This window comes from Megalops cyprinoides, chromosome 3 (genome assembly GCF_013368585.1).
Source record: "Megalops cyprinoides isolate fMegCyp1 chromosome 3, fMegCyp1.pri, whole genome shotgun sequence".
Lineage (NCBI taxonomy): Eukaryota > Metazoa > Chordata > Actinopteri > Elopiformes > Megalopidae > Megalops > Megalops cyprinoides.
In genome coordinates this window covers 44,147,991-44,173,951 of record NC_050585.1, presented here as the reverse complement: position 1 = coordinate 44,173,951, position 25,961 = coordinate 44,147,991, and the positions used below count along the sequence as shown (strand labels likewise).

Below are 25,961 nucleotides of genomic sequence, written 5' to 3'. Positions count from 1 at the left end.
TCTATTTTCAGCGCCAGTTGGTACGGAGCTATCCGTAGCTCTGAAACATTCCTACCTTCTGTCTGGGCGAACTTTGCTGTCACCATTGTGTTGAGCACAATCTGGAGAGGTGACTCACTGTTACAGCCTTACAGGTCTCGATTTAACTGCTGCCGGTATTCAGTAAGGTTTATCTCAAAATCATAAAAAAACAAACCTCACAAAAGTGCATAACCAAAACCTTTAAAAAGAGTATGCCAGTGCTCAAAACTGCCATATTGGAGGTCAAAAATGTGACTTCAACCTATTGACTTATGAAAACAGTTATCTTTTATACAACGATAAGTGTTCACCTTTTGTCCCAACGTGATTTATTTGTACACTGTACTCTCAATGTGTAAAACAATGAGCATAGACACGCATAGCATCTATATATATTCACGTACAGCCAAGCCAGTTCGACTTAATTGGGTGTGCTGAGCCACAATTTGTCTCCTTCTTTTGTTTGGAAGCATCTATGGATAGCCACTCTCTGTCAACACCTGTTCACTTCGCAGCTGGTACAGATTCCACGTGTAACTCCATAGGACCATTAAATGCGTATATTAGTCAGATTATATTTATAACAGGAGAAGACACAGCATGAACACACACACACACACATACACACACACAGACACACACACCACTTCTTGAGAACATGCTCTTTCTATATATTGCCCGACAACTGCCTATGTTCGACATATGGCAAATACGTATACACATGATTGGTTCAGTCTCGAAGAGCTATAGTGATGCGCAGGCAGCATCAGGTTCGGGTCTACACAGTTTGACTCTGGGTTATTTTCAGTGTTAGAACGCCAGCGAGACGCGCAGAGACCTGGGTGATATACATACTGTATGCATTCGTTGGTCACAACCTCATCATATATGTATTTACAACGCGTAACACTATTCGACATCCATAGTCCTCTCGCCACACAGGGGGGACAAGACACAAGTCACTGCAAGCGCAGCAGACTAATAAATAAATAAACCTTTTAGTCTATTTGCCATGTGATGGGTGATGATTTGTCTCTGAAGGACGTGTGGATTTCAGTCGTCTGTGGCAAATGCATTTTGAAGCAATTATCGAGATCGGTGGGTGTTCTGCCTTGTAGAAGTTAGTTAGATACGGAGCAATATTTGCTCCTCTTTCCCAAAATATTTAAATAGCCTGGGTTGTAGTTTAACTTTAAAAACGTAAATGACAACCAAATCTACCCTCAGTTGCATCGAGCGGTTTTGCAGAGGTATCGCACAGCGTAGCTTGTAGCAGCTACTGTATCTGCTCACTCGCAGGGTATAATAAATAGCAACATGATATTTGGCTACAGCCACAGATGCAATTGGTGTTTTTTTTTAGATGAGAACCGTGATCTTTGAGAGTACAGAAAGTAATTTAAGGTGATTTTCGGAGAGGTTCGTCACATCAGCTCGTTCGGTGTGGGGAATACAGAATGGATTTCTTAAGACTGGGAAGAATGTCTCCTTGAGAAGAGATGCCGTTTCTTGAAATTTGCATGAGGCATATTCATAAATATTGCTTTGACTATTAAATATTTGATTAAAGATGTTCGTTTTGGTATCAACAGAAGCCCACGCTGCTTAATATATTTATTTTAGAAATGTAAAACAGTGGGTTTTTTTCGAATGCAAAACATCAAACATCAGTCTAGTGCAGGCAAAAGGGTAGAAAAAAGCAAGAGATCCGGTTGAAAATGTAAGAGGATTTGATTTTGCAGCCACTGAAAAGAGATTAAGTCGACAGCAGTGGAAGTTAAATTGTGCTGCATATAAAAAATGGGCGGATTGGTCTTTAGATGAGAGATTGGTACCACCTTCCATTCTAAAATAAAATCGCCCTGGCATGAAGTCACAGCCTATTTCACATCCGGTTTACCCAGGGACATATTACTATTGTCTTGGTAAAGAAAAGCTTTATTTGGCTACAATCTCTGAATTTAGAGTAGATTTTGTAGTTAGATTACCAATTTGCAGGGACTGGGAAGAGTCTAACTCCCCACACGAAGGAATAGCGCGCGAGACCTGCGCAGGCTCAGCATCGTCAGCAGCCGCTTCTCGTGCCTCCAGCTAAAATTCGGCAGATCAGAGATCTATGAGGATTTTTCACAACGAATCCGTCTAGAAAAAGGTATCTGTAAAAGTTCAAGGATACGGCACAGTTGAATATCACTGGCATATCGATGTAAGTGATTTCGTATTTTTCATGTTGTTTGGCTTTTACCAGTTGAAAATTCGGAGGGGGGAGGGGGGTTGGGGGGGTGTGTGGGGGGGTCGACAATAGCTGTTGGAACTGCATTGAGTTCTGTTGTAGCTACATAGAGTAAGGGTTCTGAGAAAAAGCATCATAATGGGAGTTTCATGGAAAGTGTGAAATGATAAGTTTGAGTTCCGAACGAAGGTGCCTTTATTTAATATTGATATTCCTCAACTGTCTGCTATTTTTGGGAAGGTTGATTTTTACGGAGCCTGCAGAGCGATTCTAATATAACAGCGTACAGTTACTTAATTGCTTAATGCGTGCGAATTAAAATACTGAGCATGTTTAGGAGCAAGCCTGCGTGTATGTCAGTCGCATGCTAAATTGGTATAACAACTTCAGATGTATTTAAAGGACGTTTATCTTTGAAATTTGTTCTAAAGTCTGGCATTGTGGGATTCGGTCTTAAGCTGCATTATCCTTGCTTTATCAAATCCTTGTCGAGTAGAGGAATTTTAACAGAATATTGGGACATCCTTTGCATTGCTTCTTTTTTCAGCATATCCCAGTTTGTCTTGAAGGAATTAAAGCCGAATGGGAGTCGCAGTTAGTACGGTGCACGTTTCAATAACACGTTCATCATATTTATTGCCAGTCGCCTGTGGCATAATGGTTTTTCTATTGATTAGAGCGTCTTTCTCGGGGAAATTAATTGCTTAGCATCTCAAGAGTGTTTTTGTAATGCTCTGAAAACAAAAAGACTGAGCTTGATTTCTATTCAGTGTCATTTTCAGCAAATTATCATTCCCTCCTTTGTTTAATGCGCTAACCTGTTAGTTTTTAGCATTGCAAATAGTATGGAGAAATGGTACGATGATGGACGGGGGTGAAAACGACAGCGTTTAAGAAGATGTGGTTGGTGCTGGCTGTCTGGTTGTATTTTCAACTATATTCACGGATTATGCGTACAAGTGCCATGGTAACAAACGACGTGACATTTTAAATAGCTGTTTGTCAGATGCAGTTGATGATGTAGCATGATTCTTTACAATGTGCTTGTGTTTATTCTGTGGCGTGTGTTTATACGGAATGTATTATTCACCCTCGGATGCATTACCCTTTCGGAGCTTGCAGTCATGGGAATGCGTTCTTCCTCGCTTTCTGCTGTTCTTCCAAACCTTGCTGTTTTGTTTCTTTACCTTTTTTCTGTTAACCACGGTTAGATGACTGTTACAAATGGGCAATCCGAAATCGCGAACAGCTAAAGGGTAAAAAACCATACGCCGCAACAGTACGGTAGACTAACAGCAAACAACTGGACTGATAGACTCGTTTGTGTCACCATTTACACCAAATGATAACATATTTGGACTCAGATGGTGTCTGCGCTAGTAGCACATGGTGTTGTCATAACGTGTGTTCTCCGAAGTGCCACTGTGACACTGTTTTGAATAAAGGGGCTCGAACCCCCCACAACCGTAGACAGCTGACAGTCAGACACATCGCCAAAGTCTTACTCAGATAACGAGGCAAGAGATTATTGTATATTAGACCTCATAGTTCTAGGATGGTGGGTATCTAGTGAAAGTTACCGGTGTAAACTGTGAGTCTCGAACTGTGAGTCTCGAATCAGTCTGTCTGCCTGGTCTGAAGTGAAAAGATCTTGTCGGTAATCTGTTTGCTTTCCTCTTAATCTGTAAATCTGCAGAGAGGAACTGTATTCTAATGTATTTTGTCTTTTATCCCCCCATAGATGAATTTCCTTCAATCACAAACAATGCTGGGACGGACCGGAACAGTCACGCTGTGCGTATGGGCCTGTATGCTTGTTGGGAACGTCCTCAGTGGAAAAAGGTAATGATGCTTTTTTTTTTTTACTTTATAGTAAAGGCTTAATTTTTTTCTAAACTGGCAAAATATACTGTGCTGGTGCAGTAAACACAAGCACTGTGCATTCTGGACTATCTGCAACAGTGATATTAATCTTCTCTAAATCCCAGATGAAGCGAAATTGAAATACATTTAGTGAACGGCACAATCATGTTTTTAAAGAACATTCTTTTCTTGCCAAGCTGGTGAACAAACTGATGATTATACTGCCAGCTAAGGCAAAAGTAATTATTATGTTCTTCCAACTTCCCATATTTGTCAGTTAGATATTATAATTAGAGAGGTGAGCAATTAGGATCTCACTTAAGGACACTGTAATGTACTCAGTTATAACGTAATTGGTCACATTTTGTACCAAGACTTAGATATGCCTGACCACGACCGTTTATTATTGTATTACAATATTCATTTGCTTAGTAGACTGTTTTGAAGAACAATGCTAAAGACTGAAAGACACAATTCTGCAAGCCATGTAAATTGCGGGAATTTCAGGAGGCATAGTACCGTGCTCAAGACCATCAAAGAAGTATTCCCAAAAGCGGTATCTGTACCCATGTTCCAGTTCTCTAACTGCACACCAATCCATAACAACAACCACAGCAACATTAGATGAGACGGTAATGTACTGCTGACAGTTTTCTGAATTGTCTTTAGCTGTACCTTAAACCAGTTGCAACATTAGCAGGCCTCTGAGGCCTGTCTTCGTAAAGCGGTAAATGTTTTGGTAAGTTGCAGACAGAGGATGAGCTTTTACTCTGGGTCAAGTGTGACTGATGCTGACAGACGTGAGGAAGATGTGAAATCGAGGACTCCAAAGCCACAAAAGCAGCGGTTCTGGACGGCACAGTGCATTCAGAATAAAACTAACCACCATGGAACTGGATTATTAATGAAATGCACCCATAGCATGTGGTTGGCCATGCTGTAAAGATGCAGCGTTTGGCTCTAATATGAATGAAGTATGGTCATGCTTTCTGCTGGCCTAAATATTTAATTTGAGCTGTCAGTTTCATGTTCACTGAACCTGAGAAAAATGCTCGTTCATTAAGGTTTTTTTTTTTTTGGCTTCCAACACATTACAGTGATGACATCCCCTTGCTGTCCTGGCTGGAATTTGTATGCTGTAAATGCAGTTGCATCTATGTAGTGACAATGCCAGGGAGAGCACAAAACTAATCCACAGTTAAAAGTATTTTTTTTTTAAAAAAGGTGGAAATATTGTATTCTTTAAGGGACCTAAAGTGAGTTCCTCATGTCAGCATCAAACTGAATATGTGCTGGGCTTCTTAAAAACACTGAACATTTCATTAAGGAAGTCTTCGTTTTCATTCTGCTGTCTGCTGTCCACATCCAGCAAAACATTTCCAAAGGCAGTATATGTGTATAAATATATTGGTTTTCAGGGTTATGTACAAGCTGAAATATATAACCCAGGCTACTCGGTGTGCAAAGCTGGAATGGACAGGCAGAGATATATTTAGCAGTGATTTGGCCTGACGTGGGGATAATGCAGTGCAGAATGGAGAGGATCTGTTGAGTTCCTAGGCAGTCTGCCGTGTGTAGCGAGGAGCCCTGTTAATGTTCAGATGACCTGTAGATGGGGATGGTGTACAATGTTTTATAAGGAAGTGGCCCCAGCCAATAAACATGTGTACAGTTCTCTCCTTATCTGCACTTAATACCACTTTTTTTTCCACCCCTCCCCCAAAATGTATATGTTGTTTTTCAAACGAGTTTTAATTATTCTGCATATGGAAGGTGTGTCTGTGCTTTGTTACCATGGAGGTTAGCATTAGCGCTAGCATCTGCCAGGAAGTAACTCCTGAGTCCAAAGACCTTGAGAGTGTTTGTGTGTGCCTTTTTGGCTTTCACGCTTGTGTTAAAGCTATTGTTAATATAGGACACTTTCCTTAAAACAATTTAATTTGACTCTGTGCAAACCTTTTGTTGATTGGTGGGTTTTTTGGTTTTTTGGTTTTTTGGTTTTTCTGTTGGGCAGAAAATGGACCAGCTTTAAATTCAAATCTCATTGCGGTGACAGGGTTGTCAAAGGAGTAGTCAGGGATATTTTTGCCACTTAGTTGTGTTTCAAAGGTTTACTTGGGACTGTAGTGCATAAATATGTTGTCTGACTGTGAATGAAAGAAATAAAGACTGAAGCATTGATCAAGCTATCTTTGCATTAATGCTTATGGATAGGTGTCGTTTAATTATTCATTGATTATTATTGCTATTTTAGATACACATAGCCCTTAAAAGTATTTATTTTCCATGTCTAATTTCATTTAAATGAGAAAGTACTCTGAAATATTACTTGTTATACCTGCCATGTGGAAATTAATGACACAGATGATGTCATTTAGCATGTGGATCCTGACATGACATCGAAAGCAGGTCTTAATTTAGACAGCCATTCAGCAGCTCACATTTGGAGCTGTGCAGTGTCTCATTTTCTCCCTTACCAGAGTGTTCTGTCAGCCTCTCTCTGCCTATTTCACATTCTCCCTCGCAGGTCTATGTTAACTAATCTTGATGACCTCTCTCTCTCCTTGGAGCAGCTTGTGTATGGAGCTTGTTTTTTAAACAGGGGATGTTCATTTAGCATGCAACCACACCAGTGTGGTCTGAGATTAAAATGAGGAAAAAGAAACATTTCCATGCAGCAAAATATTGTTTTCATTGTTTTGAATCAGGTTTTCTGATGATTTTTTAGCAAGAGCAGAATCAGTCCTGACCCCAATTTGTTGATAAAAGATATATTGACACAGTGTTCATTATGTTGAAATGTTTGTGTGAGGGAAGCGCACTGATTGAAGTCAATTACTAATTTAAACTACTATTTGTTGGCTGTGATGCTGCTATTTTGCATTTAATTTCATGCTTGCAAAAATATGCACATGCATCAGGTGCATTGATATGAACAGACCATTAAAGCATCAATAATGCATTATAGCATTCATAAATATTGTTCTTCGCTGAAATAAACCCACATAACATGTTTTTTCTTCTCTTCCCATAACGTATTCCCAGTTGATTACTATAAAATTAATCTCTTGAAAGAATGTGTGATTGTAATTGCACCACAGGGTTTGGTTTAAGCATGCACTTTTATTAAACAGTTCCATCTTTTCCAACTTCTGTCCCATTGTCAGCTCCAATCAAAACGGCATAACTGATGAACAGAAGGACAACACCACAGTATTCACGAGAATTCTGGACAGCTTGCTGGATGGATATGACAATCGCCTCCGACCTGGCCTTGGAGGTACGGCCACAGCTCTCTAATTCCTACAGTCAGATGGTTTGCGTGTTCCTTATCAGTTCAGTTGGCTGGAAAGGTGTGTTCTCTCTGGACAATGAGAACATGAATGTCACTGGTGGCTATGGAGAGCATCGTTTGTCTGGTTAGAGGTGCTAAGGTGTGCAGTCTCTGTGTGTGTGTGTTTGTGTGCGTGTGTGCGTGTGTGCATGCGTGTGTGTGTGTGTGTGTGTGTGTTTGTGTTGATTCTTCCACCAGCACAGTCAGGAGTTTTACCCTATAAATGGACAGCTGTGGCTTCAGACACAAGTCAGACCTTGAGCATTGATCACTCCTTGATTCAACTTCACAGCATGTGAGGGTGGGCTGGGGGGAGGGGGGGGGGGGGGTGGTATGTGAACACCAGGCCTGCATGTGTTGTGTTGAATTCACTGACCGTGAGGAACACATGGTTGAAGGGCAGAGGAATTTCACAGAGATAGCTGCACTCCCACACTAGTGATTATATGCAAATTATGCTCCCTCTTTATCATAACAAGGACAGTTTAAAGGGAAGGAACTTCATTAAACACATTCTAAAAGATGTGTGCAATACAGTTTATAAATGCATGGTTTGCACTTTCCCCAGGTTCCCGAGATCAAAGGCAAGTTTAGGCTTGAAAGACCCGTACCTGCTTATATTATGACATTATGCATTTGCATTTATGTATCATTCCAGGTGAAAATTAAATTTCAGTTTCAGTATATTGCCAAACCATTATGTTTTGGTGAAATCATTAACTACCACACAGAAAAGTACTTGACACCTGTGTAAATCTGTATGCATGCTGAGAATGCTTATTATTTTTCCCCCCATACAGAGTGAGTTTTCATTATAAACTGTATCGTGGTCTATTACAAATTTGATCCCAAACCAATGGCTCTTGAAATAGGAATTACCACCCACCCCCCACCCCCCTCCAAAAAAAAAAAAAAAAAACAGGAATTGGAGGAGACAGTTCAGTGTGGGGCTTCATGACAATTTGGGAATGATTAGATCAATGTGCAGAAATACACCTCTAGAGTAAGAGGTAGTTAGAGCTAATGAAGAATACTGATCGACACTCACTCTCCTAATTTCTTGCTTCAACAGAGCGTGTAACTGAAGTCAAGACTGACATTTTCGTGACGAGTATTGGACCTGTCTCGGACCATGACATGGTATGCCCGCCTTCCCCTTCTCTTAAATGTCATCACCCCCTCCCTTGTCTGCCTTTCCTATCCTTTTTTACCATGTGGCTGCAAAAGTATCATTTCCATGAATTCCTCAGGTACATTTACTTGAAAGGGGACAGTGATTGATTTGAACCGCCAGGGAAATAAAAGATGTTAAAGAGATTACTGAAATTACTATTCATTCTTATTAAACCCAGGCCAGATATACTCCAGTGTTAATGGCAAAAGAAAACCCAGGGAACACTGTGTGTTATTTTTATGGCTGTCCATGAGCTCTTGTTAGGCATGTTTTTGGCTTGCGCCTACTACTATGGAACATATGTGGGTTCAGTGCAGAGTTATATGGCCATTGCATCTTGTCAAGTTTAGTGTCTGACAGGCACTGAAGTAATGCCATTGGACAGATTTGATTTCATTTCAGTCAAAGCTGGATATCGTTTTTGCTCTAGAGAAAATGTGCATCCTTTTTACTTGTTGCACTCCTCTCCTAAATACCTTGATATCAGCGTTGGGATATTTAAAGGAGACACAGTGCTTTAAAAAGCATAATCATTTCTCTTATGTTAAACTGTAATAACAGTAAGCTGTAATAACAGTCACATGGATGTACTAATGATGCCACTGTCTTAGGACATACTGTCATTTAATCAGAGACTGAGGAAGAAAAGGAAGAAAATTGTTTTAGTATGTTGACACACGCTCTAGATGTTCTGTGATGTCTGAACAACATTGTTAACTTCTTTTGTTGCAACATAGTCTTCATAAAGCTTCCATATAGCAATGTTTCAGTTCAGCCATGTGTGTTTGACATGAGTTGAGGTAATTGCTTTCCATGGCATATGGGCCTGCACTTTTTGCAGCAGTATTAAGTTGTAGATTGGTTGCCAAAAGGAATAACACATTTTTTTCTCTTTTAGTTTGCATGCATTACCTTTTAGCTTTGTTACCGGCTGGCCTAATTAACTCACATAGAAAAAAAAACATATTGTAATTTATTTGGATCTGTCAGGCAACATGAATGAATTAAAAAGTCGCTCATAGCGATTGCAGTCAGAATTTGTTTGTGTGAAATGCGGCATCACGCTGGTTTCTGTGCCTAATTTAACCCTGGGCACTATGAGACATGCTTTTTGGAAGAAAAATAAACTCCAGTCAGGTAAGCGGAGTTGCAAAGTGACATTGCCATGGTAGGGTATCGTAAGTCTTACGAAAGCCCTGCAATTGAAATTGAAACATCGCCTGTATGAAATTGTAGGTCGTTGAAGACTAGGCGAGCCAAAGTGAAATGCAAAGAAAAGGAGCATGTGGATATTCCTTTCTTGGCAGTGGAAGTTGAATGCAGTCTTATTTTGTGAGCTGGCGAGAATGACATGAGCCAGGCCCTAAATGTTGACAACTTCCCGCATGCTTTCCCCTGCAGGAATACACCATTGATGTCTTTTTCCGACAAAGCTGGAAAGACGAAAGACTAAAATTCAAAGGTCCGATGGCTGTGCTGCGTTTAAATAATCTGATGGCCAGTAAGATCTGGACTCCTGACACGTTTTTCCACAATGGGAAAAAGTCTGTGGCCCACAACATGACCATGCCCAATAAATTGCTACGCATTACAGAGGAAGGGACATTACTATACACAATGAGGTAAGACAAGTGGTGTGTATGGGTATTGGGAGGGGAACGTGGACATGTTACCAGGTTGCTTCTGTTATTATTTGGGGGTTGCCAGTGGATTTGGTCTTTTTGGGAGGGTCCTTTTTGTTTCCAGCATTAGGAATTAAAATCCGTGGTCTCCCATTGATTTGTAGGATAGGAGACTGTGGTGCAGAGACAGTGTGAGGAGAGGTGCACAGCGTGCCCGCGGACGAGCGGGACGAGGTGCAGGGAAGCTGCAGTATCAGTCTGAATTCGAGCAGAGTCCCCATAAATAAAAGCAGCAGGTATCAACTTTTGCTGCCCTGTAAAGCGCGCTAATGCGTGTGTCACGGGGGATCCCCATAAACCATCTTTTTACATGTTTATGAGGAGATTAGTGCCCAGCGTGAGTACATATTTATGTCAGGTGGATGACAAATGGGAGACGTGTCCTGGTTATATCGGCGCAACATCTTTCATTTGGCTGTCAGGAAAAGCTGGAGATCCCACGGAGTTTGCACTGGGCTTAGAGATGTGCCATTTTCCAACAGGGGTAACGTACAGTAGACAGCTGTAGTCTAGGGACAAAAGCAGTCTAGGTTTGATATAAATAATATAAACATAAAACCCCTCTCCCAGCCATTCTCTCTCACTGTCTGTGCCTCCATCCCTCTCTCTCTCTCTCTTCAGACTGACAGTTAGGGCAGAATGTCCCATGCACCTTGAGGATTTCCCGATGGATGCACACGCCTGCCCATTGAAGTTTGGCAGCTGTGAGTGCCTCTGCTTCTTTCCACCAGATCCATGTGCAAAAAAAACAAAAAAAAAAAACTCCTTGAAGTAACGACAGGGTGTAACAGCCCCAGCAACTGCAGCCTGGGAGCGGATCTTCACAGGTCGTCTTACTGTGTGGCGCAGAAACGTCTGTGTGTCAGACAAGCCCGGGCTTGTCATTGCTACTGTACACTGTGGCGTGGCAGCTGCTACGTGCTGCTCGATCCGTTGACCCTAAACCGTCTTCATAAGGATCCGAGCCACTGAAGCCACTGTTTGGGAAAAACACACCATGAATAAAAAAGTAACCTTTACCTTTAAACTTCACTTGCTCTTTAAATATTTCATCAGCATGACTTCTCTGCAGCAGAAATTGTCTGCAGTGAAAAACTTATTCTGCAGCCTTGACATGTTCAATCCCAGGAAACAAACTTGCCCTTTATCAGGGCAGGCGGCTCCTTTTCTTTCGCCTTGACCTTTGCACTTTTGTCCTCTCCAGCTTAGATGTTGGTGGCCACCTCCACCTCAGCTTCCGACAACATTAGCCATTTAATCTGCAGACGCCCTAATCCAAGTTGGTTTCCGTTACGTTTACTTTATATGACAGTAGCAATTTACCTTAGGTAACTTAATCAACAGTACAACAGAAACACCCCGTCTAGGAATGAAACCTGCAACTCACTCGTTAAAAGTCCACTATGCCACTATGCCACTCTGCTAAACACTCAATGAGTGTGTTTTCACTGGAAATAAATTGGTGTGACTACAGCAGGATAGCACAGCCTATGTGAGCATTAAAGGCCTCTTTCGGTGTGCTTTCTTTCACTGCTGACCAGATGCCTACACGCGTGCGGAGGTTGTGTACGTGTGGACAAGGGGGGCCGCCCAGTCGGTGGTCGTTGCAGAAGATGGATCCCGACTCAACCAGTATGACTTAATGGGACAGTCTGTTGACTCTGGTGTGGTCCAGTCCAGCACAGGTCAGTTTATTTTTTCTCCTTCAACTGTCACTTTTCAAACCACAATTGTGACACATTCAGCTTCATGCGTTCCATGGCAGTCTGTTTGTAGGATTATAGAGAAAGAAATGGCCCAGTTATTTAATATCCCTGGTGCGTGTTTCACCTCCCCCTCCATTAATACTAACACAACCAAAGACTACGTAAAAAAAAAAAAAAAAACAGTGACCCTTTTAAATGGAAATTTACATAAAGCGACAAGTTAATGGGACTGCAGACAGCCTTTTCACGGCTTTGTTTACGAGCCATTGTTTAAAGTGTCACTACCGGTTGGTCTCGAGTGAGAGTGTGTTAATTCCACCGAGAATGATTGATTAGAGTAGGCTCAACTAATTTTGCATGGCCATTGCTTAACCACTTATTGATTTATTCTGCATATGTCACCGCAGAAAATACATATCTAATGTTTCATGGAGTAATTAATAACAATATTAATACCCATTACTGTCATAGGGTATGCAGAGTGGTAGTTCATAACCTTAAATGGTGAGTCAATTAAATAGACAGCAATTATGTGTGTAACAGTATTGATAGGTCTTCCAGCAAACATCTTACATAAGAAATACCATGGTATTGACTAATGCACTGAAAACCACTCAGAGACAGATGTACCATCTTCAAGGATATAATTGTTGGAGCATACACAGCTAGAGGCAGATGTGAAGGACATTATCACGCTGCAGGGATCAATAGGTCACAACATCGGACTTTTTAGAGAACCTGACACTCTCAATGCCATAGAATGGTGCGCCCGGAGTGGGATTAAAGACTAGCATTGAGATTCACCTGCCCCTGTCCTCTCTTTCACACCCAGAGTGGTCAACCTGCTGTTCATGCACCAGAACATTTTGGGCTCAAAGGAGAATGCTCACTGTTGCATCATCTTACATGTTGCATGTATTTTCCCTTTCTCACAGGAGAGTATGTTGTCATGACAACACACTTCCACTTAAAGAGGAAGATCGGTTACTTCGTCATTCAGACCTACTTGCCGTGCATCATGACGGTGATTCTGTCCCAGGTGTCCTTTTGGCTCAACAGAGAGTCTGTCCCCGCAAGGACTGTATTTGGTGAGTGTGATTCATCTGTGCGTTAATCTATGTTCCATTTATTTATTAGTGAAAATCAATAACAAGGGTAGAGGAGGTAACTCAGAGGCACAAGATGTATGCATACACTGGTGACTTAATCATCCCTGTTGGGCTTGTAAAAATTCAACTGTTACTGATAGGGTTCTAGAATGAGGCAACATCCAAACAACACAGAAAGTTTTAAAAACAGTAAAATCAGTTCATTGTCAGGTGCATGAAAGCATTGATGAGCTGGTTGCTTTGCATTTTTCATAATATAGGTTACTGCAGAAAAATTGCATGCTTGTCTCCAGAGTTTTCATCTACAAATGTACTTCATTTAAGTGTTTAAACAACCACTGTTGACATGTGTGAGAGGCCTAGCTGAGCTATTTGCATGTGTGCATCTTAAATCTCTGAGCAGTGGGCTTGGCCCCGCCTCTTCTCATAGTCTCAGTACTCTCCTTTATGCTCCGAGATGCACAAATGCTTTATTTTCAGAGGAGCCGAGTCGAGGGCTCCTTAAATCCCTGAGCAGGCAGAACTGCAGTGCTGTCCCGTGGAAGCAGGAGCAGGGGGATTCGGTGACTTATGTAAGAGAACTTGTTGAAAGGGACGGTTTCGCCTCTTCACTGCGGGCTCAGTAGATGGAGCGGTCGCCGGATTGTCCTTGCTCGACCTTACTCTCACTGCTCATTGGTGCGTTTAGGATGGCAAATGTTCTTGTGGTTGAAAATTTAAAGTTGTACTCCACAATTCTCTGATAGGTAGACTTGTGGTGTTGGTGCAGCGTTTTTTTTTCACCCCCTGTGTTGTCCGCAAGTGGGGGGGGGGGGGGGGGGGGTCCTCTAATACTTTGTAATCCATACTGAAAGACCAAACCCTTCTCATTGTGAGATTGTATTTTTGCTCATGCAGCTTCTTCTCATGCTCATGCAGAATACTTTTTCATGTGATGTCACGGTCATTGTCAGCTTCAATATCTCCTCTCTCTATGAATAACCACAGTGCCAGCTGATACCGGCATCTTCTAGAACACAATTTTTGGTGTGATAGATAACATGTTTTTGATTAACAAGGGATTATGGCTGTATGCAAAGCACAACTCATTACTGTTTGAAGACGTATTGATTAGTGACCAGACCAGGGTGTAAACAGAAACACATCTTGCTAATCCGATAAGTTGTTTTGACTGAGAGGAATATGCTCAGTTTTTACATTTTCGCACAGAGTTTCATTAACAGGCTCCAGCTATACCTCTCTAACAGTGCCCACAGGCAAATGAGAAAACTGCTGCTTGCAGACTTCATTTGGTCTCACAGGTATCAATCCAATAGCTTTTAAAGCAGCCTCAAATGCCGCAGTTAAAAATACATTGCCATCTGCTGGGGAAAATATATGCCATCAATTTTTGTTTTTTCTTTATGAAATTAACAACCCTGTGTCTCCACGAAGCTTAGAGGAGCAAAATGTGGCTCATAAGAGTCCTTATTGCAAAATAATGTGTTGCATCCTGGTTTAAATCTGACGCTCTGTTCGCATTTGAATCAGCGTGAACAAACAGAGTACACACCAAATGTGAAGTCTGCCTTTTAGATAAATAGGCAATTTAAAAACCCAGCAGTGGGTACGGACATCTATTCATCATTGTGCCGATTAAAGAACGCTGATACATTCAGAGCCTGATCACTGCAGCACAAAACAATTTTCGTTCAGTTTATTTATCACAGAAATGAAAAGCCTCAGACGACGGTGTCACCTAATATCAAAGGCAAATTGAATTAATATGTTCCATTATTCTTCGTTTTCGTGGGAAAATGCATCGTCCCACTCTCTCCCTGCCCGTCACCGCCATCAGGTTAACGTCCCTGCCCCCTTGCTCTTGAAAGCGATCCGTGGGCATATTTACCGGCCGCATTAAGCCGCCGGTTTTGGTGGATCTGCTGATTAAGGCGCAGAGCCCCAGCTGACGGCTGGAAGTGGTGGATCCACTGGATCTGCCGGTGACGCGTGGAAGATCTGTCAGCGGCGGAGGCTTCGCACTCTGCACCAGCACCACGGTCTGACATGTTTGCTCAAACAAATGGTCGCATTTTATTCGATTAGAGAGCTGCCTCATTGCATGTGATGAAGATGAACACTGGTTTGTGTCGTGCGTGCAGCGGTTTTGCCGTGACTCGGCGCAGACACCGTGGGACAGTTGGGTTTGGGAAGGCAGTTGAGGTGGGGGGTGGGAGTGGGGGTGGGGATGTCTAGAGGCTGATCTAACATAACAAGACGTGCATGCAGGTTACATTTTTGAGGGAGAAATGGGCTAGTGGCTAGTGGCTAGTTTTGGGAGCTGGGGATCAGCTAGGTTGAAAAAAAGTGATTAGTTTCTTTGCTGTAGGCTTGCTTTGGTCTGATTTTGGGTTCTGAACTTATAGCCCAGAAAAGAAGGAGCTCTGTGCGTTATCCCTCTCACATCTCAAACATTCATCACCTGAGCTTCCTAATTGCATTTTCGTTGCTTGTTGCCTCTTGCCATTGCTCTTAATCTGTGTTAATTCTCCTTGGCCCCTGCAGAGTTTGTCTCTGTAAACCTTGTTAAAAGGCATACATCGTCTAAATCAAGTGTCATAGTTTCCACACACAGAGCTAAATGAAGTGGAAGAGCTACAGCAATTGAGTTACAGCATGATTAATCCATTTAAAAACAAAACAAAAAAAAAACTTTTAAGGTGAGCGATGGTGTTCATTAACCCATCGTGGTCCATCAGTCCACGTCAAAGCTGTCAAACAATCATGGAAACCTGCGTTCTGGTAAATGGCTGCCTTCAGCTGATTACAGTGGGATAAAACAAGTGTTAGGATCTGAGGCTTTTGAACCCAATCCTCATAACAGCAAGAATGTGCAAGAACAGTAAAAGAAATGTGTCTTTCAGCACGTTTCAGCCCCAAACCCTCAGGGGGCTGAGTCTCGACACACCGGCGCAACTCCTTTGCGCCAGCATTGGGTATAGTACCCATAAAATGAAGTTACGGCTGTGAAGTAGTTTCCATGGCAACGTGGCTTTGTGTCTTATGTGTAAGATGGTGGATCCTTTTCAGACCTACCTGAGAAAACAGGGTCGGTGGAAGCAGCTGGCACAGACCACCCCCCCCCCCCCCCACATTGTATGAGGGACTTTTTGTTATTCTCACCTCCTCCCCTCTGAATGCAAATAGGTCTGTGGCTGCCCCGCTGTTTCTGCAGGCTAAGGCTTCCATCTGGCCCGCTTACAAAATCGGCGCATCTGTGTACCTCCGTACCGTGATAAACTCGTCTGCGGATCTCGTGGAGGCACAGTTTTCAATGTCTTTGCTGGGTCCTTTTCGGGGCTAGGACTAAGAAGAGGGATGTCCTGGAAACTCTTGCACTATGTGGGGGAGTGGGTCATACCCACATCAGTCCAGAGAAATTGCCTACCACCTTGAAGCCCCAGATAGGAACAGACACTGTTTCTGAGAAGGTTCAGCATTTTCTGTCTGAATCAGGAGTACATCCCAGCAGAGCATCTACGTCATCAATCTGTATGGAAATAACCTTGCTTATCCCCAAGGGAAGCATTCAGAGCAGTCTGCTGTAGGTGGATTGCACCAGCGGTGAAAATCACAGACACTGAGCTCATCCCAGTATGGCACAGAAGCTGGGATGGTTTCTCACAGCAGCCTGTGGAACCCAAGACATGTCATGGGTGATGTAATAATAAGCAGGGCTTGAAACACGATGGCAGAATGCTCAGTTCCCAGTTGGAGTCATTATGCCATTTCCTGAGCAAGGTAGCCGTAGATATTCAGCATTAAAATATTCATACTTTGGTAAGTGGTGGGTAGCCACATAACCACATTAGCAGTGGTTGAGGTAAGTGTCTTCCTTCACTGGAAGGCACCTTGAGAGGGTAAAAGCTGCTTAAGATGAGCAAAATTTAATTTTAAATTTAATCCATCATTATTATTATTACAATCATTATCATTATTAAGAGGTAAAAGATAAGAACGTCCACATAGCCTCACACTCAAACTTACCTGAATGATTTTCTTCAGAGATTTCATTTCCCTTAAGACAAGGAGGAGGCTACCCAAGGTTTTGATGACCGTTGAAATTGGCCCTTAACAGTGGGATTACCATTGTGGCCTGAATGATGCTAGAAGATTCCAGATTCTAGAATCACACAGCTGCCAAGGGCAACGGCTTTGTTAAAATACCACAGCAGATATAACAGTCAAGGCCAAGGTCAAACAAAAGCTTGCATGACCAAACACGCAATCCATACTGCCATGTGCACTGATTTCATGCACTTCGAGATCTGTGGTGTGTTTCTCTCTCTCTCTCTTCACTTTTAATAAACACGTTTTCGCCAGCCCATGAGAGAGCGCAGGAGATAATAAGGCAGTTAAAGTGGCGTATTGAGAGAGAGAGACAGAGCGTGGCATGTTTTCAGTAGAATACGAGGGGTCAACTGTGTCTTTAATGAGAATACGGGCTAATTTATGAAAATCTCTGACTGTCTGGAAATAGTCTCTCCGGGAGTCGCCCAGCCCTGAGGACATCTCACCACCCGACGTTAGCAGGAGCCACTGCCCGCTTTTCTAGCGAGAACATCTGTGCAGCTGTCTGCAGGGGAAGGAGCCCCACGCTGAGAAACATGTCATGTGCTTTTCCTCGTCCCTGACTGGTTCTCCTCTCGCCCACGGCCGCTCGCTTCCCGCCAGCTTTACCAGTCTGTCGAGGTGGTTGGCTTCGCCGGGCCCCTACCTGCCCGTTAGCACGATCCACTATGGAAGTCAGGCTGTTTTAAATGATTCAGTTCCTCGCTTTGCTCTTTGTTTCACAATCCCCATTCCTACAGGCCATCTCGCTTTGGCACGTATGTAGCAAATACTTTGCACTAGGTCATAAAGATCAAATGCAGTGTAGCACAGGGGCTTTAGTTGTATGAAAAATTGATAACATGAGCGTGTGCGTATATGTGAAAATGCACACCTATACGGGATGGCCATCACATTGCTCATGCAGTGCAGGAAGAGGGAGGCATTCAGGAAATTGGCAAGCCTTGTGCTGGCTAATCAAAATTTAATGCTAAAGCTGCCAACATAATGGTAGCTTATGCTTCATTCATTTAAGCAATTTTAGTCCGTGACCAAACGCGCTGGAACGGATTCAGGTTTCATGATTTTACATGTGTCACGAGCAGCATGCCACATCACGTCAGCGCTTGGAGAGTGATCTCGCAGGCGAGGCACGGTGCGGTTCGAGCTAGGCATTTGCGCACTGGAGGTGACCTACCAAGGGGCCAAGCCAATGCTTTACATTTACATTTACGGAGGGTAGGGTCGCCTAGCAGTAGAGGAACTGGACTCGAAATCAGCATTTTTTAAGTTTAAATCTTACTATTGCTTTTGCATGGCACCGTAAGGCACTTAAATTGAATTGCAGCAGTAAATAGTTGGCTTTATAGACGGGCAACATGTGAACTGCAAGCTATGCAAATCAATAATAATTAATAACCATAATTATTATAACCATTATGATATTGTTATGCAGGTGATGATAAGGATTTTTCCTCTTCTTTTTCTTCTGCGTCTTCTTCTTATTATTATTACTATTACCGTTATAACTATTATCTCTATTACCATTATTATTATTACTTCTCTTGCACAGTCTTACATCCTCCTTGTTTTGTCTCTGCAGGAGTGACCACTGTGCTGACCATGACCACTCTCAGTATCAGTGCTAGGAACTCTCTCCCAAAGGTGGCCTATGCCACAGCCATGGACTGGTTCATCGCAGTGTGCTATGCCTTTGTCTTCTCCGCCCTCATTGAGTTTGCCACAGTCAACTACTTCACCAAGAGGGGCTACGCCTGGGACGGAAAAAGTGTGGTGCCAGAAAAGGTGTCGGTTTTTTTCCTGCTATTACCACATCCATATCAAATGTGTGACAATGAATGTGACATTAGTTTAAAAAGAACGTGTGGGGTTTCTCTAATTGGGTGTACTGATGCGGCTGAGGAATTTGCATGCCTACATGCCTGAAGTCACAGAAAGTGATGCCTCAGTGATGTCATGCCACTTAAAGAGGCCATCCACGTTGTTGTCCGTCTTTTCATCTTAGGAAATGCTAATTCACTTATCCCTCATTGATGGTATTGATTATCTGATTATAGTGGCTGCACCTATTCATCACATTGCATAAATGTATCAAAGTATTTACCAAAATTATGTTACGTTCACTGAGGAAACCCCTTAAGGGGCATTAACGTGGTTGTTTTTAGGTTTGTATAGTAGGCTGTTCGCATGCCAGCCATCCATCTCAGTACCAGAAAGGATTATGGGACATGACAGGAACACTAATGAGTGGTGATTACTGTAGGGTTGAGTCCCTGTATATCCTGTCGTGTTCTGCAGAATTATTTGTACCAGATGACTTAGAGCTGCTGATTGACAACATGCAAAGAGATGCTAAAACAGTGTTTCATACTGTGATTGTTCTCACTGTAATTTCCCTTTTGTAAGAAATTTTTAAACATCTGTCATGCAGTTGAAACTGTTTGTGAAATGTTAACTGTCTGCAGGATGCAATGGAAGCTTCCTCATGTTGCTAGTTAGTTGAGAGGTGTGCTTTTCCCTTGCAAATTTCCTGCTGACCCACGTACGACTACGCACCCAGTAGCCACTCTCACAGAAGTGTTTCTAATCCCAGCAGCAGAAGAAAAAGAAGGAATCCCTCCTGAAAAAGAACAATACATACACCGCAGCCACTGCGACAGCCTTCGCCCCGAACATTGCCAGAGACCCTGGTTTGGCAACCATCGCCAAAAGTGCGCCGCCTCCACCCACCGAGCCAAAAGAGGAGCCCAAACCCAAGCCACCAGAGGCCAAGAAGACCTTCAACAGCGTGAGCAAAATCGACCGGATCGCCAGAATAGCCTTCCCTCTCCTGTTTGGAACCTTCAACCTGGTCTACTGGGCTACATACCTGAACAAAAAGCCTAAACTAGGGGGCATGACTACACCCCACTAATCTTAATCTTCTCTTTTTTTGTTTTTTTTTGTTTGTTTTGTTTTGTCTTTTTTTTTTTTGAATGTTTCGTTTCAGAAAAAAAGGTGTCTGAAGTGGTCCGGTTCCCAATTGCTACATCGCTTCTGTGTCACTCAGAAAATATTATACCTTCAAGATTAAAAAAATATATCCTAGGATCTGAGCAATGTGGTAAAAAAGAATGGGAAATGTCAGGGGGATCATGCTACTATATATAAAAAAACACGCTACAATAATATATACGCCAGAGAATGCTATTCTACAAATGCACATAGCCTAACAATTGTTAAGGATCTCTTTTTTGTGTTTTTTTTAAACTTCTATTTTGCATTATGTCATCAATACTTCAAAACAGTAATGTGAAAAAGTTATATTTGCATGGGCTGATTTATTATTATTTTTGTGACATGACAAATGGCATATTTTTCTCAGTCACAAAATGCTACTATCAAAATCAGATATTCTTCCATACCTTGTAGTGGATATTTTTATTTTATGATTTTTTTAACGATCCAGATAGGGTTTCAGCAATAGCAATAAAAACATGTCTCAGCGGAAACTATTTAATTCCATTCATGGATTTAAAAAAGAAAAAAATCCTTTGATTATTACATGCAACATTAAGCATACTATTTATTTAGTTCTATTGTAAATAAAATCAAGTGTTAGAGATGTCAATATTAAGTTTAAGCTTTGCAAAATGTAACTATAAGATATAAATATTATACACATGGGAGAGAACGTTTTTGAAGCTCTGTGTATGAAATATTGAACATAATTGGTGTAAAGAGAGTATTTATTGGTTCACTCGTAACCGACTGTTTCTTAACTAAGTTAGTGTTCCATTAAATACTGGTTTGAGTCGATGCCAGTGATGATTACAGATATATATATAAAAATAAATTCAAACGTATGTATCTGTGTGTATGTGCACACTAGGAGATGTTTTAAGAATGGATTAGTGATGAGTAAGAATGTAACTGTAACATTTAAATGTCGGAATGCATTTTATATTTAGAATTAAATCATGCTTATTCTTTATTTTTTTGGTTTCTGGTTTCTATGGAGTAGACACTTGTAAATGTTTTTAGGCCCCGAAGGACTCCCGGTACGTTGTTAGATGGAGTGCTGCCAACAGCGAGAGTTGCGTAGGGGAAAACGTGTTGAGAGAAAGGAGCAGTGCCTTTATCGTTTTCAGAGTTGAACTACGAGAGGCTGTTCCCTCCATTGTGAGACTTTTATCCAACTTCTTCTCTGTCCTTTTGCAAGTTCTTCTCTTGTGTTGACCTTTCAGACAATGCTCAGAAAGTACCAGCTACACTGCCTCCTATCTCACAAGCCCTTGGAAGATAAAGACAGGTTTTTTTTTCCTTTTCTAGTACATTTATTGCTGCTTGTCAATGAGGGAGAAAAGCGCCAGCCTTATAGGTTAGTGCTGTATCCTGGACAATATGATGTCTTCTAGTATTATAATGATAGTTAATACCTTTATTTTTGTAGCATGAACTCAGTCCCTTCTCGGAAAGCACCAACAGAAACCAAACCATGGCAGACACGTGAAAATCGTCTTTCTTTTTCAATTTTCACTCAGAAACCCAATTTGAAAAGTAACTTACCTTACACTCAGCAGATTTCAGTTTTGCATATCCTTTTTAAATTCTGTTAATGTAGCAATATGTAATTAGTAAGGGCTTTATCGAAATCTCAAACATGAAAAAAGTTTAAATTATCATTGGTAGCTTTTTGGTGACATTAGAGGAACATTAGGAAATGTGGCGTGTAAAACGTTGAAAACCAAGGATTCTTGACTTTCAGTCAACCATTGAAGGTGATGTTTAGTTCTCCGCCCTGGTCTTAAATCCATCAAAAGCTGATGTTACTTTAGGAAAAACACAATCCAAATTGAGAGAACCGGTCTGTCTGTCTGTCGTGGGTTTTGGTGTACTGAAACAAGTTCTACATTGGACATAGAGCAGTACTGGACTGCTTTGGCAGTTTCTGGGTCCCTACACATGGGGTAGAGGGAGGTGTTTCAGCCCTCCTGGGACAGTGGGAGGGGGGTGGGTCTTGTTTGGAGGGGGTGGGCCTAGGCCTGCCACCGTATGTCTTATGCAAGCGCACAGTTACAGAGTCCATTTGAAACTCAAGGGATGAAGACCCTTGAGTTGTGATGTATAAATGTATAGATATTTTGATTCAAATCTATTGTATGGATGTTTATTATCATGCCTAAAGTATATATATACATATATAAATATTTAATAATAATAGTAATAATGATAATAAATATTGTTTGTATCAACCTATTGGTATGCATTTTGCACATTAGACGCATAATTTACATTTAAGTAGTCGGCTTTGTGCTATGCAAGAACAGCTTTGAACCACTTTAATTAGTTTTTTCCTTATCATTGTATTTCAAATGAAACCAATATTGTATAAAGCTTAACTCTTTACTAGAGACAATGTATCCTATTTAGCTTTTATCCATTGTTTTGCTATGTATTCACTAGCCAAAAAAAGTATTAATTTCAAAATGTATTAAATGGAGAGGGTGAGTGTCATTCATGGTTGATTCAGTAATGACATTGAATGTTAAGCATTTATTCAGAGACATGGCAATAAAAATGAAAATGTCATATTTCTTGGAGGAACGTATGGTCAATCCACTAGATCCTTGTATTTAAAAAAGGACCGTAAGACATCATTTGAAAAGATCAGGGATATAAACCCTGAACTAGTCTAGTATCATGTGGGAACCATGTTTCTGTGGTTCATAGAACCAGATGCAGTCCACTGACTATGGCACTTTGACTTTAAATTTGAGTAACATGTTTAAACAAAGTTACATTTTTTAATACGTAACATGTTGCATGAATACCTGCAATTGCCAAACTCATGACATCGAGCTAGTATTAAAAAAAATGTAACGCTTTCTTAAATGTGTTATTATTCATTTGCAGTTACAAAATGGGTTTCACTGAATTGTTTTTCATTTGTTTGTTTTGTTTTGTTTTTTGATAAATGAAAGCAATTGTTCTGAAGTATATGTCCTGCTTTTCAGAGTGGACAACCAGCCATGAGTATATGGACACCCAAATTTGGAACTGCATCATATTTAGTGCATTCCTTTACACATGGAAACAATGGTCAAACACTAGACTTCATTCACGCTTCAATGAACTGTACTTCCCTCTACTCTTTGACATAGATTCTAGAATGTGTAGAATGTTGTATGTGAGGCAGCTTAGTGAAACACAATCCCCTCAATCAGTGAAGGTCCTGATTTTAATGTTCCACTGCTTTGTGTGGTTTCTGAATCTCACTGGCTTTTCAAACTTGGGTGTCTGCCAATTTACACGTCTGTAACTTTTTTTTTTCTGTGTCTGTTTTTTTTATGTGTGTCTGTGTTGCTCACAGAAGAAAAGGACAATGGGAGCGATGCAACCAAATTCACAAGAAAGTGCAAAACGCTTAAGGGCAGTTTCAGAGAGCCGGTGTGTCACTATGGTGCAGTCTAGGCAGTTCTCAATGGAGGGGTGCCCAACTCAAGCATGTTGAGATGAAGTCCATCATACTGGTCTTCATGTCTCATAAAATTGTGGTCTTTAGTGGAAGACAAAATGAGGGTAACTTCAACAGTTTTAAAGACAGATATCATTCATTCATAATGGCAGAAGGACTGAGGGGTTGGCTTGGCTGCCGGGTTGGGGGGGGTGTGTCACATGCTGTAATATTTAATTTTGTTATGGTATGGCCCTGTAGAATCAGATTCTCTGCATTAGACTTAAAATAAAGGAAAGAAAAAAGTGATGTGGAACTTTTTATCAATGTTTAATAAATTCCAAATGAGGCCACTGGGTGTATTTATATTTGAATTTGTTTTTGGTTGCGCAGCATAAATGTCCAATTTCCGGAATTTGTCAACTTTCCTGAACACTATGGCTAATAAGCACGCTATCAACGGCTGATTGCATTTTTGGTTACATCAATAAAAATGGGTATTGTCCATTAGAATGTGACCATTAAAACCTATACCCAAGTTAAAGTTAAGTGTCATAGGTTAGCAGATTCATTGTGGTTTAGTTTATCCTTTTACATAATGAGACCCATTGATTGGTCCTCTTTTTGCAACTCCTTTGTGTTAGCTAAGAGGTATCGCACAAAATATGCTGTTATTATGCTGTTAATGAGTCTCACGTAGCCCTGTATAAATCTGAATTTGAGCTGTCCTTCATCACTGCTGTTCCTATCACGCTTATTGTAAACCTTCCATTAGAAAAGACAGAAGTCAGGCGCAAATCACAGAAGCAGAGCAACACTCACATTTGGCCAAAATAAACTACATCACTGGAATATATCTCTGGATTCTGTTTTTTGGACATATGCTAATGTGCTTTCCATTACCACATGAGAGATGAGCATTAAAAAACTAATGTGTAAGTTCCTTAAACGCAGTCCTAAATCTTTAAGCACACTGCATTTCCACCAGGAGAGTTTATTACATAATTAACCAAGGACACAAAATCTTTCTAGAACCAAGCTGAAATGTGGCTGAAGGAAGAGAACCCTGCTCAGCATTCTGGAATCTTGGGCAGTTTAAGCAGTTCCAGCCACCTAAACGAACAGCCATACGTTTGTAAAAAATGCATATGTCATCCTCCTAATTTATTACTCACAGCTTTCATGTTTCTGAGCATTCTGTCATCACAGCAGACCTATTTCCCCTGAAAAAAAGCCTTCAAATGACAGCTGAAGAGCGCAGGTTGCTGCAGAGAATGGTGAATCCACATTCATGCAGCACACTCACGTGCCACCTGTTATGTTTTTGAAGCGCTCAGGGGACTATAAGAGAAAGCCTGCCATAAAAAGGAGATTTAACCATTTAACTACTACTATAGTGACAGTTACTTAGGAGGTGCGGAGGCGAAGGCAGCCTGAGTGAGTGTGTGTGCGTGTGTGTGTGTGTGTGTGTGTGTGTGTGTGTGTGTGTGTGTGTGTGTGTGTGTGAGTGTGTGTGTGTGTGTTTGCGTGCATGTGCTTATGTGTATGTTTATGGCTGGGTGAGTGGTAGTCACACAGGTGTGACCCAAGCAGATAGCAACAGCTTCTTGACTAATGGTATGACAACAGCGTACCAGTACAAACCTCATGTCCTAACAGTGTATCACCAAGCTGTTTCAGGCTCTTTTTTCATCCACAGATATGGAAACCTAACCTCGCATGGCACTTAGTTGGTGAAGGGTCACTGAAGGCAGTTTACAGTCAGTGGGCTGTTGCTCTGGCCATAATATATTAGGAAGGTGATTTGCCACTATAATTACACTGCTGTCATTAAATCCAAATGTGATGTGTTACAACAAGTACTTAATAACTACTGCACAGCTATACAGCAGATGTATGCTTTGCATAATTACATGAAAGTTTAAGTGTTGTTTGCGAGGTTGGGTTGAGGTTTGACGGATTTTAACTTTGTGATTTCACAGACACTCTGAGCCATATTGAAATACCAAGTGACAACTTCCTCTTTGGTGATAAGGTCCAGAGTTTGCAACCCAGGTTCACAATGCAGGTCTGACAAAATATTGCTGATGCAGGAACCTAGAAACGGATGAAAGTTCTGTACAATAGGGGCAGTCATGCACTCACACCACACACTCACTGAAGCGTGACCAGGAAAAGCCACTTACATAAGGTTTGTTAATTTCAGTACTTTTTTTTATCACCGCAACTGCCATGGGAAAGATGCTATAATAGTTTCAGGACAAATGTAAATGGGGGGGGGCTGCATTTTTAA

The 25,961-nt window shown here is 41.4% G+C and overlaps 1 protein-coding gene across 8 annotated transcripts; it reads left to right on the top strand.

Moving 5' to 3' along the window:
• The first annotated feature begins 1,049 nt into the window (after nucleotides 1-1,049).
• On the top strand, nucleotides 1,050-20,772 carry gabra1 (gamma-aminobutyric acid type A receptor subunit alpha1). Of its 8 annotated transcripts, none has more exons than XM_036523034.1 (10): nucleotides 1,050-1,119; nucleotides 3,996-4,096; nucleotides 7,285-7,397; nucleotides 8,524-8,591; nucleotides 10,027-10,247; nucleotides 10,929-11,011; nucleotides 11,849-11,992; nucleotides 12,949-13,101; nucleotides 18,815-19,017; nucleotides 19,826-20,771. In XM_036523034.1, the coding sequence occupies exons 2-10, from the start codon at nucleotides 3,996-3,998 to the stop codon at nucleotides 20,144-20,146; spliced, it is 1,407 nt and encodes a 468-aa protein (XP_036378927.1). In that variant the 5' UTR covers nucleotides 1,050-1,119; the 3' UTR covers nucleotides 20,147-20,771. The 8 variants fall into 8 exon arrangements, with proteins under 8 accessions (XP_036378927.1, XP_036378924.1, XP_036378925.1 ...); XM_036523031.1 differs by lacking the exon at nucleotides 1,050-1,119 and adding an exon at nucleotides 1,282-2,227 and having other exon boundaries at nucleotides 19,826-20,770; XM_036523032.1 differs by lacking the exon at nucleotides 1,050-1,119 and adding an exon at nucleotides 2,366-2,443.
• The last annotated feature ends 5,189 nt before the right edge of the window (nucleotides 20,773-25,961 follow it).

Coding starts and splice junctions, on each gene's coding strand:
- gabra1 (XM_036523027.1), top strand. Junction 10,248..10,928: donor ACATTACTATACACAATGAG/GTAAGACAAGTG, acceptor CTCTCTCTTCAG/ACTGACAGTTAGGGCAGAAT. Junction 13,102..18,814: donor CCCCGCAAGGACTGTATTTG/GTGAGTGTGATT, acceptor TTGTCTCTGCAG/GAGTGACCACTGTGCTGACC.